General features: G+C 41.4%; 1 protein-coding gene across 2 annotated transcripts in view; it reads right to left on the bottom strand.

Annotated features, from left to right (window-relative positions):
* The window catches only part of dennd2b (DENN domain containing 2B), a 56651-nt gene that overhangs the window by 30821 nt on the left and 7880 nt on the right, over positions 1-17950 (bottom strand). For both annotated transcript variants that reach the window (XM_085454499.1, XM_085454491.1), the window contains exons 2-3: positions 9301-9399; positions 621-1898 (exon numbers count right to left, since the gene is read on the bottom strand). In XM_085454499.1, the coding sequence (XP_085310625.1) occupies positions 621-1898; positions 9301-9374 (1352 nt within the window). In that variant the 5' untranslated portion in view covers positions 9375-9399. The remainder of the gene's footprint in view (positions 1-620; positions 1899-9300; positions 9400-17950) is intronic.

The following is a 17950-nucleotide window of genomic DNA, read 5'->3' as shown; positions in this document are numbered from 1 at the left end:
CAACCTTAACAGCTGATTCAAGAGCTAAAACAAACTCAGGACGTGCAGCAACCTTGCAAACGGACACACTGATGAGAAGCCTGTTGAGCTTCATCATCAGCGAAGCAATTAGCCATAATGAACAAGCCTAATTTCTCACAAGGCAGTCAAACATGTTTGATGAGTTATCCTCTTAAAGGAGATGAAGCCAGAAACTAGGTCCAATGCCAAATTATAACATACCACAGAAGTTTGTCATTTAAACTGTCAAGTTTGCAGAGTTTATTAATGTACAGACTGGGAATGGTAAATGTGCAGTTAATTCAAAATCTGTAAACTACCTGTATAGCTCCAAGATGCTTTTTAAAATATTTCTGGGGATGTTACATGTGGTATGCATGTAGTTGGAATATGCAAGATCCACAAAATATTACGTTTTTATTACACTGTAAGTGCATGCCAGGTTTCATACTTTCTCCCTAGCCCTTCAAAAACTTCCTGTTTTAAAGTGGTTCGTCCTGTTCACTCAAAACTCCAGACTGTAATAATAAAGCATCGTATTGTGTGGTAATGTACAAGTTTCCTGTGCTTATACTTGTGTGATTACAGACACAAAAGCAGGCATTTGATTTTTGCCTCACCTGTCCCGGATTCTGATGGGGGCACTTCCTTCGGTCTTTGCCGTTCGTGTCGTGCTGGGTGCAGGGGTCGAGGGCAGCGGCGGCGGAGACTCAGAGGCTCTGTCTGGAGGTAGTCCATTGGTCGACGATGCACCCTTCTGGTCTCGATTGGCGTCGTATTCAAAAGTGCGTTTGGGTTTAGGTAAGGGGTTGACTGGTGTGCTAACAGAGTTCTTTTGGCTCGGTGGTTCTGGGCTCTCGGACCTGGCTGAGCTCACACTAAACCTTTGTCTGAGTTTAGAGAGCTTGTCGGGCACCAAAGCGGTGTCCGGTTCAGTGTTCACTGAACAAATGCTGCTGCGCTTACTGGTACATGTGCTGTCCAGGTCGTCCCCTATCACAAAAGACTTTTGTCTCGTCTTATCCGGCGCGTAGCAGTTACTCAGGTAACGTGGAGGGGGTGGGCTGGGATTCTCCTTAAGGGCTTGCTCGATCTTTTGTATCCTGTTGAGGACCGCTGACGTCTCTTTGCGAGTAGACAGGGAGCGCACGAACGGTCCCGTAGAGTCTGTCTTGCCGATCCTTTTCTGGAAACGTCCGTTTTTGTCTGGAAATCCTTCCTCCTCCTCCGTCTCTGTGAAGGAGCATTCAGAGAATGCCGTGCTCATCCTGCGAACCCCCTTAAAGTCAAAAGTCTTCTCGCTGCAGGGAGAAGACAGCAGGCTCGGGCAGCCCTCGCTACTCCCTATGCGCTCCCCTCCTCTTTTGTCCAGACACAAGCTCATCCTAGGCAGAGACACCCTTCTGCACTCCCATTCTGAGATCTTCTTGCGGATTGTGGCAGGAGGGACACCTGTTGCTGAAGAGGTGAGAGAGAGGGCGCGCTTGTGGCCTTGGTAAGAGGAAGGTCCCAGTGAGAGCGTGCTCCAGCTCAGTGTCCTACCATTAAGTCCATCTCCTGGAGCGAGATCCCCTTGTTTCTCCTTCTGCTCCTGGGCGCCCTGACTTTCCTGACAGGACTTGGTTTGAGCTGGAGGCTTGTAGATGGAAAGCCTGTTCTCCAGGCAGCTGATGCTCTTTGACTTGGTTAGACGCCCCTGGCAGTCAGGCTCACTTGGGAGAGATGCACCGCTGCACAGGCTAGCTGTCTTGTTATTCCATCCACCGCGTAGCAGAAACCTGCCGTCAGTTCTGACGTACCTGCTCTGCTTGCCAGAGTTCTCACTGTCGCTGAGGAGCGGCTGCTGGCTCTGCCGCTGGCTGGCAGAGAGAGCAGGACACGGTGATGTAGACTGGCACCTGAAACAAGGCGGAGAGAGGTGTGAAGAAAATTTACATTTAAAAAAAATATTTCAGACTGACAGATGGTAACAAACCAGTGTCATAAAAGGTGCCAACAAGTCCGCGTGCAAATGTGGAACAGATGGGAGAAAACTGTAAAGAATCAGCCGAAAGATTTGAAATCATTTCCGAGATCAAAGACAGCATGAAAACCTGAGCCACATATTTAGAATAACCACACTAAAGTATTCTGTCTTTGGCAGCGCGGGATTCAAATACAGGCCAAAGGAAATACAGACTACATTAAAACGCCACTGCGGATTTTTCCACATAATCAAAAAAAACTTGAGGAGAATCAGTTTGGACCTCACACAGAAAGGAGCATGCCAAGCGAGATTTATCTTACCTGTGAAAGTCTCGCTGCTCCGCTCAGGTGCACAAAACTTTTGCTGATCCTTGCAGCTAAGTGGTACTAGGTGCTACTGTGTTCTCGCACTTACTGCAGACTCTGCAACCGTTTACCTCACACACACTATCACACACACACACCTTTTCTCACGGTGCTCACCCGCTTTAAGATTTCCACAGAGTGCCAAATTTTCCACTTAACAGCAGGTTAACCTACCACTCATAGCACATCAGGAGCTTTGTCATGAGCTGAAAGGTGACTAACTCTTGTGAAAGTGAAGTGTTGGGAAGATCTGATGTCATAGCCATGGTTAGAATAACAAGAGCTATGGGAGGAGGAAGCTGAGGGCTGTGGACTATGATCCAACAATGCAGGTTGGGACAGATCCGACTTCACGCCTATCTGCCCATCCCTGGTTTCACTCTTCCTACTCCAGGGTGGAGAAACTTATACAAAAGCTGGGGGCTTGGTTGCTGAAGCCATGGAGGATGCATCTCATCTTACTTGCTTTGAAGGTGTACTGTATGAGAAATGAAGACATGACCTCACATCTGCAGAGTTTTAATGGTAGTTTCCAGAGTTACTCTGGAGTAAACTGAATGATTAATAACACTAACACTATTTTCATCATAAGGCTGAAATGTCAGTGGAGACAAAGGAAATATGACCAAATATGATTCTATAGTCCTTTAAAAGCAGGATCCCACTGACATCTGGTCCTTCACAATTTACAGTAATTCTCATGTTTTAATATATGAGGATAAGCAGCCCCTATTCAATTTAATTTAATTCAATTCAATTCCATTTTATTTACAGCGCCAAATCACAACAACAGACCCTGTAGATCCTACGATAATACATACAGAGAAAACCCCCTATGTGCAAGCACATTGGCAACAGTGGGAAGGAAAAACTCCCTTTAAACAGGAAGAAACCTCCAGCAGAACCAGTATCAGGGAGGGGCGGCCATCTGCCGCGACCGGTTGGGGTGAGAGAAGGAAGACAGGATAAAAGACCTGCTGTGGGAGAGAGCCACAGATTAATAACAAATGTGATTCAATGCAGAGAGGTCTATATTAACACGTACTGGGTGGGAATGGTGAATGAAGAAGAAATACTTAATGCATCATGGGAATCCCCCAGCAGCCTACACCTATTGCAGCATAACTAAGGGAGGATTCAGGGTCACCTGGTCCAGCCCTAACTATATGCTTTAGCAAAAATGAAAGTTTGAAGCCTAATCTTAAAAGTAGAGATAGTGTCTGTCTCCCGAATCCAAACTTAAAGCTGGTTCCACAGAAGAGGGGCCTGAAAACTGAAGGCTCTGCCTCCCATTCTACTTTTAAATACTCTAGGAACAACAAAGTAGGCCTGCAGAGCGAGAGCGAAGTGCTCTAATAGGGTGATATGGTACTACAAGGTCATTGAGATAAGATGGGGCCTGAATATTTAAGACCTTGTATGTGAGGAGCAGGATTTTGAGTTCACTTCTGGATTCAACAGGAAGCCAATGAAGGGAGTTTTTAGGACACCCTGATAATAATGAATTACAGTAGTCCAGCCTAGAAGTAATAAATACATTTTCAGCGTCAGTCTGAGACAGGACATTTCAAATTTTAGAGATACTGCGCAAAAAAAAGAAAGCAGTCCTACATATTTGTTTAATATATGCATTGAAGGACATGTGCTGGTCAAAAATGACTCCAAGGTTCCTCACAGTGTTACAGGAGGCCGAGGTAATGCCATCCAGAGTAAGATCTGGTAAAAATTGCATTTCCAAGATTTTTAGGGCTGAGTACAGAAACCTCAGTTTTATCTGAATTTAGAAGCAGAAAATTAGAGGTCATCCAGGTCTTTATGTCTTTAAGACATTCCTGCAGTTCCTGCAATTGGTGTGTATTATCTGGCTTCATGGATAGATAAAGGCTGGTGTCATCTGCATGGCAGTGAAAATGTATGTATGCTATGCCAGCGATGATACTACCTAAGGGAAACTACCTATATTAGGTAAAGCCTCGAGCCACCCCTCATTGCCTCATATTTTGTTTCCAATGATCCGGACATTCTGGGAACTTTTAAAGTGGTCTTGAGTGATAGCTCTCCAGGCTTTCTTGAGGTCTTTTTAATTTTTCCTGTGGACATTGGTTACTTTTTTCCAGTCCTTGTACCTAACAACTTTCAGAAAAATGCTTTTATTTTGTTAAGCTACTTAACACTGACCTGTGAATCATTCAAGCATAAAGAACGCACCTAACTCAAGAATGTTATGACTACACCTAAGAGAAAACTTAGTAAACAACCAATTTTATATTGTGTCTTTAGGCACATTGTTACAAGCAGCCTGTCACAAAAACACATCATTTGTTCCCATTTCTTTAGTTGAGTCAACAAAAAATACCAACAATTACAGTTTGACAAATATAAAATAGTATTTATACACCAACAAGGGGATTCCCAGAGAGCTTTTAGCCACAAACTTGCATTTCTCAGCATGCTGTGTATTTTCCTAAAAAAATTGAGGAAACTTGGCAACTGGAGGACAAAAGAAGCAGCAGTCCTAAAAAAACAACAACAGATGAACAGTATCTCAAAGTCATGTGCTGAAGAAATAAGGAAAAAATCCATCAAAGGCCTAACACAGGACCTGAGCGATACATCTGGCCCTTCAGTTGATTCATCTACTGTTCAGCAAAGCCTCACCAGAAATGGTCTCAGTAGAGGGATGGCCGTCAATTAAAGAATTCTTAATGAAGGTAAACAGCCAGAAAAGGCTGGGGTATGCCATACACAAGAACTGGACTGAAAACAAGAGGCAACAAGTCTTACAGGTTGGGGATCTTCTCAAAATTGACTGAATAGTAATGAATGCAAAAAAGTACCATCAGATTTTGAGCCACCAAATGGAAGCATCTGTCTGGCAAAGGATCCATTTTTCAGCATGACAATGAACCCAAACCCACTGCCGGTGTAGTATAAGAATATCTGGATAAATTGGCCTCCCCAGAGCCCGGACCTCTACATTAATGAAGCAATGTGGAGTCATCTTGACAGAGAACAGAAAAACGGCAGCAAAATACAAAGATGAGCTTTGAATGTCCTTCAAGAAGCCTGGAGAACTATTCCTGAGGACAACTGAAAGAAATTACAAGAAACCTTGCCTATGTTGAAGAATAAAGGTTATCATACCAAACACTGACTTTCAAGATTGTTGGAAATATAAAACCTCTGTTTTTGTCATATATATTGTATTCCCATGTATGCTTGCACATTTGTGCACCTATTATGTCTGCACCTATTTCCCAAACCAAAAAAAAAAGCCAAATAGACCCCATGGTTTCATGAATACAATCCTTTTAAAGCACTGATGTTAATCAGCAGTCAGCATGTGTTGCAGTGTTTCAGTGGGGAGCTGTTGAAAAGAATTTGTCTGGGAAATTAAATTCCTACTGCTTTCCTGGCAAAACTCCGATCATAAATTCTGCCAAGGACTACGTCTGCCACAGGAACCTAGTGAGGGAACAGCATCTCTGAAGCTAAGTATCAACTGGAATGTTTTAGTAGCAACCAGACCAAACACTCAACAATGCAATCCTAATACCACTAGCAGTGCAGTTTATTGAGTTAATCATGACACTATTCATTTTCTCCCTGGGGTTTTACTTTGGGAAAGATTGGAAGTGCTGTGTTTCCATGCCTAACAATGATTCCACAATGTGACAGTAAACAAGCAAAAACAAGATGATCTGGGAGAAAACACTCACGCTGGCTTCATGCTGGGCTTTCAGAACATCTTAAAGAGAGAACGCAGCATAATTGTGCACAAACTGCTGTGTCTTCACTCTGACATGTCTGAACTGATTTTCACCCCTCATCCAAGAGGCTTTTTCAGTTCTAACACGAAAAGATGTCCCAGGTATTTAAACCCTAGTGGAGAAAGTCCCAGGAGGTGCTTGTTGACCCACTATTAATCATGTGTGCATCGTATGCACAGCTCTCGTCCCACAGCATTTCATTCAGGCTGAGGTCATTGTAACCCTTGATTTTATTCTTTTTCAGCCATTCTATTGTCAATTTGCTGCTGTGTTTGGGATCCTTGCGCAGTTGCATGACTTAATTTGGGCCAAGCTTTAGCTGTCCAACAGATGGCTTCACGTTTAACTCTAGAATACTTTGGTATGCACAGGAGTTCATGGATGACTCAGTGACTGCAAGGTGCCCAGGTCCTGTCGCTGCAGAATGCGCCAAAATCATCACCAATCCCCCACCGTGCTTTGTTTGGATTTTCACCAAACATGGAGCTGTGTGTTATAGCTAAACATCTCTACTTTGGTCTTTTCTGATCAAAGCACAATGTTCCAGAGATTGTGGTATTGTGTAAACACACACCCCAAGGCTCCAGACCAGGAGGCTGCAGAAACATCTGCTTTTATAACGGTGTTCACACTTGCTGATGATCAGTTTTTCAAGTGCATTTGATTATCAGCACCTGGTTGTTATTTACTCTCTTCTTTCCTATCAAAACAGTGAGGGTGTACTTAGCTTTCACAGGTCTGCACAGAATCCTGTGAAAACTTCCTGTCTTCACACGCCACTTGACAGCTTCATATTATTTCAGTTGTAAACATAAAATAATACGAGTATAAGAATAATATTAGAAAACCAACTGACCTGTAGTCTGACTTTGAAGACCTCTAAATTAGATAGTCAAAACGTTGTGCTGAGCTTCACCTTTTCTATCAGATTTTTGCCTATTCAAGGCTTTGGGTGCTTTAAGAGTTGTAAAAATAAGCCCAGTTTAGTCAGCTTCAGATGGACTGGCCACACATACAGTACTCTACAAAGAGCTGAATGCCAGTCACAACCTGGCCTCTGGCTCTTACTCAGGCTTCCAGGGCATTCCAACCACAAGCCACTTCCCGTTACTGACCAGGATGGAGAATTCAGCCTGTTCCCTAAACTTATAGCTCCGCATGTGCCGACTTTACCAGCTCTCTGTCAATTATCAGTGCGTAACACCTAAATATGGCAAATGTGTACCAATGAAAACAGTGTAGTAGTCTTCACTGTAGTCTTGCAGGTCCATGTCCATTCAGAGTACAACATCAGACGAAGATCCTGTATTTGGACAAGTTTCCAGTTTCAACTCATTTTAATCGAGACTTTGCCCATGTGCTGTTGCATATTAAAATGCTCCCCTCCTGGGGCTTCACAGTTAAGCACAAGCATAATTTGTCCTAGAAATTTATCCTTGGTTAATTTCATACGTCGGTGAGAATCCATTGAATAGCACATAAATCTTCTCCATCTGTTAAAACATCTGGCTGCATCTCACGAGCTTTAAATATGATCTTAAAGAGTCTTGTGTAAGACGAGTCCCTGAGGACTACCAGCTGCCAATAATAACAAATACTTTTATTAAGAGACGCAGGTTAAATGGACAAATGGGGTGCAAGGGGGATGATGAGAAAGCTTTGTGCTACTGCGATCAGTGTTTTACTTACAATGACTAGTTGCGAATGTTTACTATGGAGAACAGTGTGTACACAGTAATACCTAAAATTTGTTATACTAGATTTATGACACTGATTTAAATCCTAAGTACCCACTGAGACTTGTACCCTCATAGAAATCCCAGCAACACCACCTCAACTGTGCTGGATTTGTTTGATAGTAATAAACATTCAGTATATTAGATTAGCACAAGAAGAATCCCTCTGTTGTGAATGTATTTAGCTTAACAGTACAGACATACGATATTTCTCTCATTTTAATTTGTGCTCGCACTCAAAAGTCTGCAAATGTTCTCCTCTCTGTTGTTCAAGACTTACTCAGTTTCACCCATGAATTAAGGATGCAGCCACATCAGCACATAAGTATAAACACAAGGAATGTCACACACTGCACCGGGGATTCGATGCAGTACCACAAATTATGCTTTATGTGGTTTTCCATTTGCATTAGGCCTGATTGAAATGAGCAGCTACAGAAACCAGCTCCATTAGGTTACATTATAATTCTATGTAAGAAATGCTCTCTTCTGTGTGTCTTGCTTCATCAGAATGAAAAATGAGAAAAGGAATAGAAATCAGCAACATCCCTGGGAATCATTAACTATATAAGAATAATAGAAACCATGGATTTAAAAAAAAAATGCTGTTTAAAATCAGCTATGGCAGAGTCGTGTAACAGCTTCAACAAAGACAAAAGGGTCGTTCTTCAAATATGTCCAATTTTCAGGATACCTTAAAAATGTATTTCTTTTTCTAATGTTTAAATTTAGACCACAGTATCATATAAATTCATGAATTGACATGAAAACATGCCAGTTGTTTGTTTGTTTTTTATCTCTTTTTGTACATTTACTTAAAGACCACGTGTGGTGGTTTTTTTGTCACACTGCTTAAAGGCATTTATAAAATATTATTTCTACAGTCTCTTCAGCACATGAAGAAAAAGAAGAATGCAACAAATCAGGAGATAATAAAGCTGATTTATTATTTATTAGGTTTGTTAAAAGTATGCATGTGCAGCCATTTATTTGCTGCAATACTGAAAATATTTGAATTCTATATATTTCAATTTATCAACATATGAAATACGACATATTTTATTTGATGTGACAGGAAATGTGACTCAGAGGGGCTTTTGACAAATTTGACAGGATCATAAAGAATTATATTTTACAAAGCATTTGTAAATGAGTTTTCCCGCAGTATGTCACTGTCACTTCTCGACATGCTGACACACGTTTCAGCTCAGTATTCAGTTCAGGGCTGAATGGGGCACTTGTCCAGGAAACAGGATCATACTTGCAAAAGCTTTGGAAGCCTTATCATGACTGACAATCATTAGTTGTTTTTTTTCCATGAGTGAAACAAATAGGAAAATATGGATAAATTCGAGCAGTGGATTTGTTTGTCTTTCAAGTCGAGTCATTTGGTCACTTTGAAACCACTTAATGCTCCCTGAAATGCACATACCCAAGCCCACCCTGTCCAACATGTCACTGACCTGTCAGGGACGTCCCGAGGAGCTTTACCTCCTGCAGCACGAGGTGCAGCCTTTGAACTCTTGTTGGCAGTCATGTTCGTCTGCAAACCACCCGCTCACCTACAACACAGGGATATCAAACATTTAAACATGGGTTTTATACAGAATATTAAACCATTTATATTGTTTGTATTTGTCGTGAATATTTTCAGGATATAGAATCATAGAGCTAAAAAGCTTATTTTAGTTGCTCTCTTATTCCCAAGGAGTCGCCACGTCAGATGACTCTGCAAATTTTCATACTGGTCCTGCTGCAACCCTCCCAGGGACTTGTGTCCCCTGCCGGTCTCAAGCCAGAGATCTTTTGCTAAGTGAGCATATTAACCACTACACTAAGGAGCCACATAACAAAACACAAAGCTAACAGAAGGCAACACTAACTCTACTGATACAGCACCTCTCATGTACATGTGCAGCCAAAAACAAATGAATAAACAGATACAACATAGCAGTTCTTTCATCTGTTGTGGTTATGGGTCTATATAACTGTAGTATCAATGTGTCAATGCAAGGTTTTGAAACAGCAGCTGTTACTATTATCCCCCATCAATGGTAGCTTTACTACTATTGCATCTGACAACTTTTCACAGTTCGGGCTAATAAAGAAATCCTACAGAGTTTTCCATTTCACCCCATCTGCCATCTTGAATCTCCAGTGTAAACACTGCAGATGACTTTCAATAAACTGAACGTAAGTGGCATAACTGACAGAGTATGTAGACAGTATTGTGCTGGAGAAGCCCCGGAGCTCCCGGCACAGCTGTGGGGTTTTTACGCCTAGAAAAATTTCCTTTCGGAATCAAAGCATACGGGTATACAGTGCTGCCAAAGAAAAAGCTAAACTTCTATTTAGCAAGCTCTTTATAAACATTATGAATCATATATAAATACATATATTCACATGTGCTACTCTGCTGATACTAACATTAAAGGTTGAGTTCAAACAAAGTCCAGAAAACTAATTTAGCTTACTTATTTCTAGAATTGAAAAGAATACAGATTTTTTTAAAACAAAGTTAATATTTAAAGACTCTCATAACGCTTAAACTCATATTTGAAACCCATCTGTTGTGCATAGGGTGGAGGTCAGGGTGGATAGATGGGTAGGCAAACCCTCTTAGCAAATAAAGTGCTAATTGCTTACTCACCATATTGTACACATAATACTATAGGTCTATTTTTGGGGAAGGAGTGGGGCTCTTTAGTTATTATTATGCTAGGACAGGAAAGCTGTGAGACAGAGCAGAGGAAGCCACACGGCAGATAGGCCCGGGCAGATTCCAACCAAGGTCTCTGCAAGAGTCTTACGGGCTATGGATTACCCACAGTACACAACAGACATTCAGGGTCTGCTATTTTAACCCACATCCTAATCTTTCCATATGCTCTTCATGCTTTGCCTAATTGTAATCAATGGCTCATACTCAAGCAGTATGTCTGGTATCACACAAACATATTTACCACCTTTCACGTCTAAAATAAGTGAAAAGAACATAGCAATGAAAATACTATTGAGCGTGTAATTGTTTTCATCCTAAACAACCCTCTCTTTATAACACTATGAAACGCTGATGTAGCACTGAAACTGTTAAGTCGTTCTTCCTAAAACATTTACTCAAGTTTGTCAAAGCAGTTAGTTAAAGCCTCCCTTCAAACTGAGGGCCAGTGCCCCTGAAAGTGCAGCAATGAACCTTTCAAAAAGGCTCAAAGCAATTGTTCTGGTGCATGAGGAGGTCAAATGGAGATCCCTAGAGATCAGAGTTGGAGGATAGGAGGGTGCTTGGCAGCATGACTTGTTTACAGGAAGCTGTTGTATGAAGAAGCCAGCCAACCAGTAGTGGAGCTGATTCCTATAGAGACAGATGAGAAGAGAGAGGGAGCATTCCTGCTGTCAGCTATTTCCTGTGGATTGTGGACTGGGCTAGAACGACGAGGCATGCATCGTTATTTTCATCCAACACAAAGAACGATTTTGCCTTGTCCTGTATACGACTCCGCCAGTGCTGCTGCTCCTCTGTGAACCATAACACCGCAGAGCTCAAAGTAAAAACAGAACATTAGTCCCAAAATAGGAGGGAAAATGTGGAAAGTTGCATCTATTTCCTGTCATCCAAATAGTTACGTAAGATTCATCATAAGCATCCACTCACATGCCTCGGAGAGAGACAGAGTCATCAATCAACATGCTGTTTGATCTAAAATTAGAGAAATTCTCAAATGATTTCTACAAATCACATGTCCGGCATCGAAGACTATCCTAATACGCGTGTAACTATCTAGACTGATTCACGATGGACTAAACAACGATAAAAATGTAAGAAATCATGCTTGACAGGAAAAAAAGGGACGTTGAGAAAAACATTCAGAGAACTTGAGAAATAAAATCTTTCATCTTATTCAAAATTTGACTAAGTTAAATTAGGAAGCATGAATCCAGAGACACTGGCAGCTGTGTAAATATGATTTATACCTGATTAAAATATGGTGAGTTTGGAGATGATATTCACTCCACTCTCTTCTCTCTGATTTGATCTCTAACACCTTAAAGAAGCGCAGAAATAATTTCTTTAACATCATTATTACCTTATGTAGCTAACTTAGAATCAATTTTAATCTGTGTAAATTTATTGTTTTCATTTTTTTTGGACTCAGAAAGCTATAATCACAGAAATGGGTCACAGAGGCCCAAGATGGACATTTCAGTGTAAACACCAAGGCGTTAGCCAACTGACTTCCTGAGGTCTGATACCATCTCTCTACACAAAATTACTGGCTGTAAACAACCACTTCTAAGAAAGCTCTAGAGTACCTTTAAAGTGCATTCAACCACATTCAATACAACTTTTCTCTTGAGATGTCAGAGCCAAGGGCAAGCTAACGGTCAACAACTGACGAAACACTTGACATCGCAGAGTGTTAAAATCTTTGGGGTTTTACGGGGTTTGGAGGCAGGACACAAAAAGGCACACTTTAGCCTGAGGTTGCTGTCCTGTTGTTGTAAAAACACAATTCTTCTGTCTCCATCTTTCTCCCTCCGTGTCCACTCTTTTCACCCACACGTCCCCGTCTTGCTTTTTCAGATGTTTCTTTCTAAAGGGTTTGTTAGGAGGAACTTGGATATGTGAGGATGGAGGAAGTCTGATAATGAAAATGGGGCAAATTTGTCATTAAGCAACATAACACAAAACAAAGCTGACTTGACTAACCCTGACGTTTGTAGTGCATTCCTGAATAAGTTGAACTCTTAACTTCCAAGTTCCAATTAGGAATTTCAATCTGGAATGTCCCCTCAACTAGGATTTCCAACCTGACACGTCAGAGCAGCCCTAGCAATCCCAAGATAGCAACTCAAGATAGCGGTACTGAACGTAAACAGGAGTAAAACGGTAAAACTTTTCTCAAATGGCACTGTTCTGTATCCGTGACTCACTAAATAATCCATACGCAGAGCAGTGACTGACACTGAGGCTCTATCCATGAATATACTGTAGCGGTATTTTTAAGCTCAATAAAATAAGTATTATGTTGTATTGCTAGCGACACTTGAATGCCTCTATCTTGCTAAGAATCAAAACAAATCTTGTTTTCCCGTGCCTTTTCCTGAACGTTCTCCAACATCTGAATTCCGAGGTATCTGGAACACAGCATTACATCAGGGGTGTCAAACATAAGGCAAAAGGAGAGTGTGGAACTGCTGAATAAAGCAGCAGTCTAAAGATCACATGTAGGCCTGAACCAGCCTGCAAACTATCTTAATCGAGCTCTCTGCAGAGGGGAAACCGAACAATCTCACAAACCCCAGTAAGAAGCAGCATTAACCATTAAGCTAAATAGCCTTGAGCTGGATGACTAGACAAGAGTTTGTACTGTTATTCATCTTTTTTCCAATTTTTCCTATGAAGCGGTGCATAACTGACAACTGACAAGATAAAGGTTCATTTAAAAGCTGTATACCATTAAAATAGTTTTTTTTAAGTAATAATATTTTAATTGTAACTTGTAACCAAGTTACCAGTCAGCTTTTTTTTCTTTTCTTTTTTTTGCTTGTCCCGTTTGGCTCTTTTGCCATCAGAATTATTGTCTAAAGGCGAAGAAAGCTGCCCAACGGATTTACTTTACCAAATGGACCATCCCAGCCTTGCCGTATTGGTCTATTTGACTCACCTTTTTTTTATTGTTTATTTTATTTCATTTTTACTTGCTAAATACGGGGACAGATTTGACTGGGGAAAAGAAAGGGGAGAAAGAAAGAGGGAAAGAAAAACAGCGGGGAAGAGGGACGGGGATAAAAGGCAAAAAACAAAAACCAACAAAATAAGCAGACAAAAAATACATATATCGATCACCTGGATCACCTGTTGAGAAAGAAAAAAGAGAGAAGAAGCAGAAGAGAAAAAAAAGAGCAACATAATAAACAAAATCACGATGATCTATGGGAATATAACAGTAAATACTAAATATTAAACATTATTGTGCAGCACATAAGATCGAAGGCGCACAGTGTGCTTTGAGATAGGAGCCAAAAAGGATCTGCTAGAGGGTGTGGGGGGGCCACAGCCCCGTCCTCCAGGGCATGAAGCAGGTATGGAGGAGATCAAAACTCCAAACATCCAGAGGCCCTCAGAACACAAGAGACCAAGGAAGACCAACGGAGGGGCAGCTGCGCCACTGTCCCAGAAAGAGTTAAGGAGAGCCCCAGATGAGAGGTCACTCAGCAGCCGCGAAGCAGAAGCCAGGGGGGGTTGCAGTGACGTGCCTGTGAGCTCCGCCGGCAGCCAGCTGTGCCAGAGTGACCGAGCCCCAGGCCGAGAGGCTGAGGGCTCCAGTCAGCTTTTCAATGTGAAGTCCTTTTCTTACTGTAACACTGTATCATGGGCTCATTACAGCGTCATTTTTTGTTTTTTGTTTTTAATTTAATATTAGGCCTCAATTAGTTTTAAAATGCCAACTTTCCATCTTAAGTAAACATGGGTGGAAAATTATTTAAATTTAATAAGACTAATAAAAGTTCAGGGACTGGACTTTAACATCTCTAGTGATGAAGTCTTTTGAAAAGCTCAACAGAAAGGAGATTCTGCAGGAGATGGAGCATAATGATCCACTGCAATTTGCATACAGGCCTTGTAGGGGCGTTGAAGATGAAGCCGTGGTTGAATAAATTTCCTGTATCGTCGTCTGGAAAGGGCCAAAGCCCATGCTCTGCTCCTATTTACTGACTTTTCTTCATCTTTTAATTCAATCCGGCCACATCTGGATTCCCAATATGCAGATGATACGATGACTGTAAGTCTTCTTTATGGTGAAGAGTATTCCCATGGGCCTGTTGTGGGTGAGTTTGCTTCTTGGTGTGATCAGCCATTTTTGAAGATCAACACCCTGAAACTAACAACATCCAGTGCACTCAAAGTCACATTGTTTGGTTTCTGTGACCAATACATTTTGTCTGTTTGTCGCTAGCCAACTTATCATCCTGTTTTACAACACACTGAACCACAATGCACTCTTCTAGCTAGTTAGGCTAGTGTAAGCTAACTCCCCAGGTTCATCCTATATATGGTCACGTCCTGCTTAAAAAAACAAGTCCTATGAGTTTGGCATTTTGTCTACACCCAAAATGCCGCTAGCACATCCATCCTTTATTTACACTATTGTCTCACCTAACCATGTCGACTAACACATATCCGCATTTCCAAGCAACTGGCCTGTTTCCTCTTCTTTCAAATCTTAGCTTAGCAAAACATCCAGACTTAGTCAGCTAAAAGTTTTTCTTCCTTATTTTCTTTTTTAAGCGCTACTTCTTAATCCCTTTACTTCAACCTCAACGCAGAGATTAAAAACTATCTGGCTGTTTTTGCCTCTGGCATAAAAACAAATCCTGTAAGCCAACGTGTCACTTTTGGATATTCAACACCATCGTCTTAATTAGCTAGCTTTGCCATTTCAGGGTTTTTCCTGGTTCTGTCATGTTCATGTCCAGAAGTATTATGTGATTACATATCAATGACGCATATGTTCCCCCAGCAACAGGAGCATATTGATGAAATGGGACCATGACAGTGTCTCCATTAGACTGTTTGGCCTGGAATAAAAGAGCTCTTTGTGCTCAGTGTGTCCTTGAGAGGGAGAGATGGTTAAAAAGTAAGTCTTTTATCAGTCTGTAGTCTATGTGTGTGTGTGTCTTTTAAAGAGAGTCCACATGTCCTTGGCACTGTCACTTTTGACATATTATCTGATACATAGTTCTCCCCGCAACTTGCAGGAATGTGCTAATATTTGCATTATCCGTCAGACCTTGGCTGCATTCAAAATATTAAAGTCTGTTCTCAGAGGGTGAAAGGAAGCACAGCAGAGGGGCAGAAACACCTGGAGTCAAAGCCAAAACCTTTGTTCTCATTCAGTGTAAGGCTACACAAATACGCACCTGGCTAAGAGCAATCTTCACGGAACCGCTTAACTTTACGTAACATTTTCATGTTATTATCAAGACTGGCAAACTTTAAAAATATGCATCAGAAGCAGCAGACACAACAGCTTTCATAAACAGAGCTGCCTGCCTCTTGTTTCTCTGCTTTTCTGGTTGACCCGGTTCTCTATTTCTGCTGATCAGCAACCTGACTTCAAGGTTTTTCAAACCACTGCAGAGCTCACAGGCAGCCAAAAACAAATGGGGAAAGGAAGGGTGAAAATCTCTGCGAATTCTCAACTCTTTCCAGACGTCACAACTTGCTGGCAGACATGAGTGCAAAAGCCCACACACTGATCCACACCATTGTTTCAGTACCTCCTGAAAGACCAGTTTTGTCCCCAGCGGACAAAGTCCGTTGAGCCAATTTGAGCCGAATCATGTCAGCAGAGCAGCGTGGGAGTTGAGGTACAGATACATATTTTCAGAAGGGCACCCAGGATTTGATATTCAACAGGATGAATACACATAAAATCATTTTCACTACATGTAAAGATTGTTTTTAGGCATTTTATAAGCCAACCATGATGGGAAAGCAAAAATTCCCATCTGAAACTGAAAACCTGAAGTATATATGTGCATTGTGTTCATAGTGAGACTCTCTGGAGACCCATTTGAGACTCTAACGGCCTCTATCTGTCTATGTAAAAGAAACCCACCAAGGTCAGTGCTACTGGCAGTTGCACATACCCATACCTATATAATTACACTACCACATGTTTTGCCATGCTGCCACTGTAGCTCGATTGTCCAGGTGGAACCAATACTTCTTTTTTTATCTCTGTTTTTTTTTTCAGGGCAATCATGGCATATTTTCTCCTTGTGGAAAAGATGAAAACCCCTTCTGTATAACCTAGATATGAGCATGCACAGCTGCAGAGGCAGGCATGTGGAAAACAGGCTTATGTCCATCTGAGCTGCAGCGGGGAGGTGGGGGGGGTGGGGTGAATCTGTCACAAAGCTGACCTCCAACAGAAAAGTCTTTGACTTTTCCAAGGACACAAAATGTGCTCTTGTTTGCCAAATTCTTAAAGCTTAAGTAAACAGAGAAAGAGATTAGCTTTACTAATACCTGCGTGGTTCATTTGTTCTCCTATGAGTCATTTCTCAGAATCTATCAGTTTTATGCAAATTAAAGGAACAGTCGAGTCTAGAAATCTCATTTTTCTAAAGACTGTTTCACGGTGTTGCGCAGTTTTGGAGATCTCAGCTGTAGAGATGTATAACTTCAAGGGTTCTTTCCTTGTAGTACTCAAAGAACCAAAAAAGTGCATTTAAAATATTCTGCAGCAGTGTCTCTTTCCAGAAATCACAGTCCTGTTGCTCAATAAATCCACAAACCTTGTTTTTTACCAATACACACCGACCGAGACTATCACTCTGCGTGAGCAAATGTTCATCTGCCCACCACGGGAGACTCAGTCTACTGACAGCGTGACACTAATCACTAATCAGCCGCCCATCCTCGGCTGAACCGTAATGTTACCCAATTACTAACAGACAGCCAAAAGAAAGCAGTTCTTACATGAAACAGTTCATAACAAGCTATATGGATTTCTTTATTTTCTCCCATGTTGGACGAGGGCCAGCAGCATGACCACTCATTCATAACCCAGTTTCCACTGTTCATACACTTTCTTTTCCCATCACTAGTTATAAAAACTTAAGAACAGCTGGCACTGGATTCTTTTGGCCATAAATGTGATGTTTCCCCGAACTTCACCGCACAGTTTTAGTTAGAAACAGAACAAATATGAGCTGTTTGTGGAGCACTTAAAATATGTGGATCAAATTACCCCCTTTTTTTAGGCTTCGCTGATGAACAAATCCTGAAGAAAACAACTGGGCTCCCATTGATTACACTGGCATTAGCACTCTTGACTTAAAGTAGCCAGTGAGTTAATTAATATAACTGGACGTGATCTCATTAGGGGAGTCATTACGCATGTGATGACTGAGACAGATAAAGACGTTCCTCGGCTTTAGCTGTTTTGAGTTCAATAATCTGGAAACTCAAGTCAATATGTGCTGATTAATGGCACTGGGAAAATTATGCTCCGAGTCAAATTCACTAGCAATTCATTAAAGATTATAGGCTGTCTACTTTATAAGGAGGCTTTGTAAATGCAGCGCTTGCACCATTTATTC

The sequence above is a fragment of the Copadichromis virginalis genome, linkage group LG1 (assembly GCF_057382275.1).
Source record: "Copadichromis virginalis isolate Kocher_CV1m ecotype Utaka linkage group LG1, C_Virginalis_male_GT1.1, whole genome shotgun sequence".
NCBI lineage: Eukaryota > Metazoa > Chordata > Actinopteri > Cichliformes > Cichlidae > Copadichromis > Copadichromis virginalis.
The sequence above is the reverse complement of the archived record's forward strand: the minus strand, read 5'-3'. Positions and strand labels throughout refer to the sequence as shown.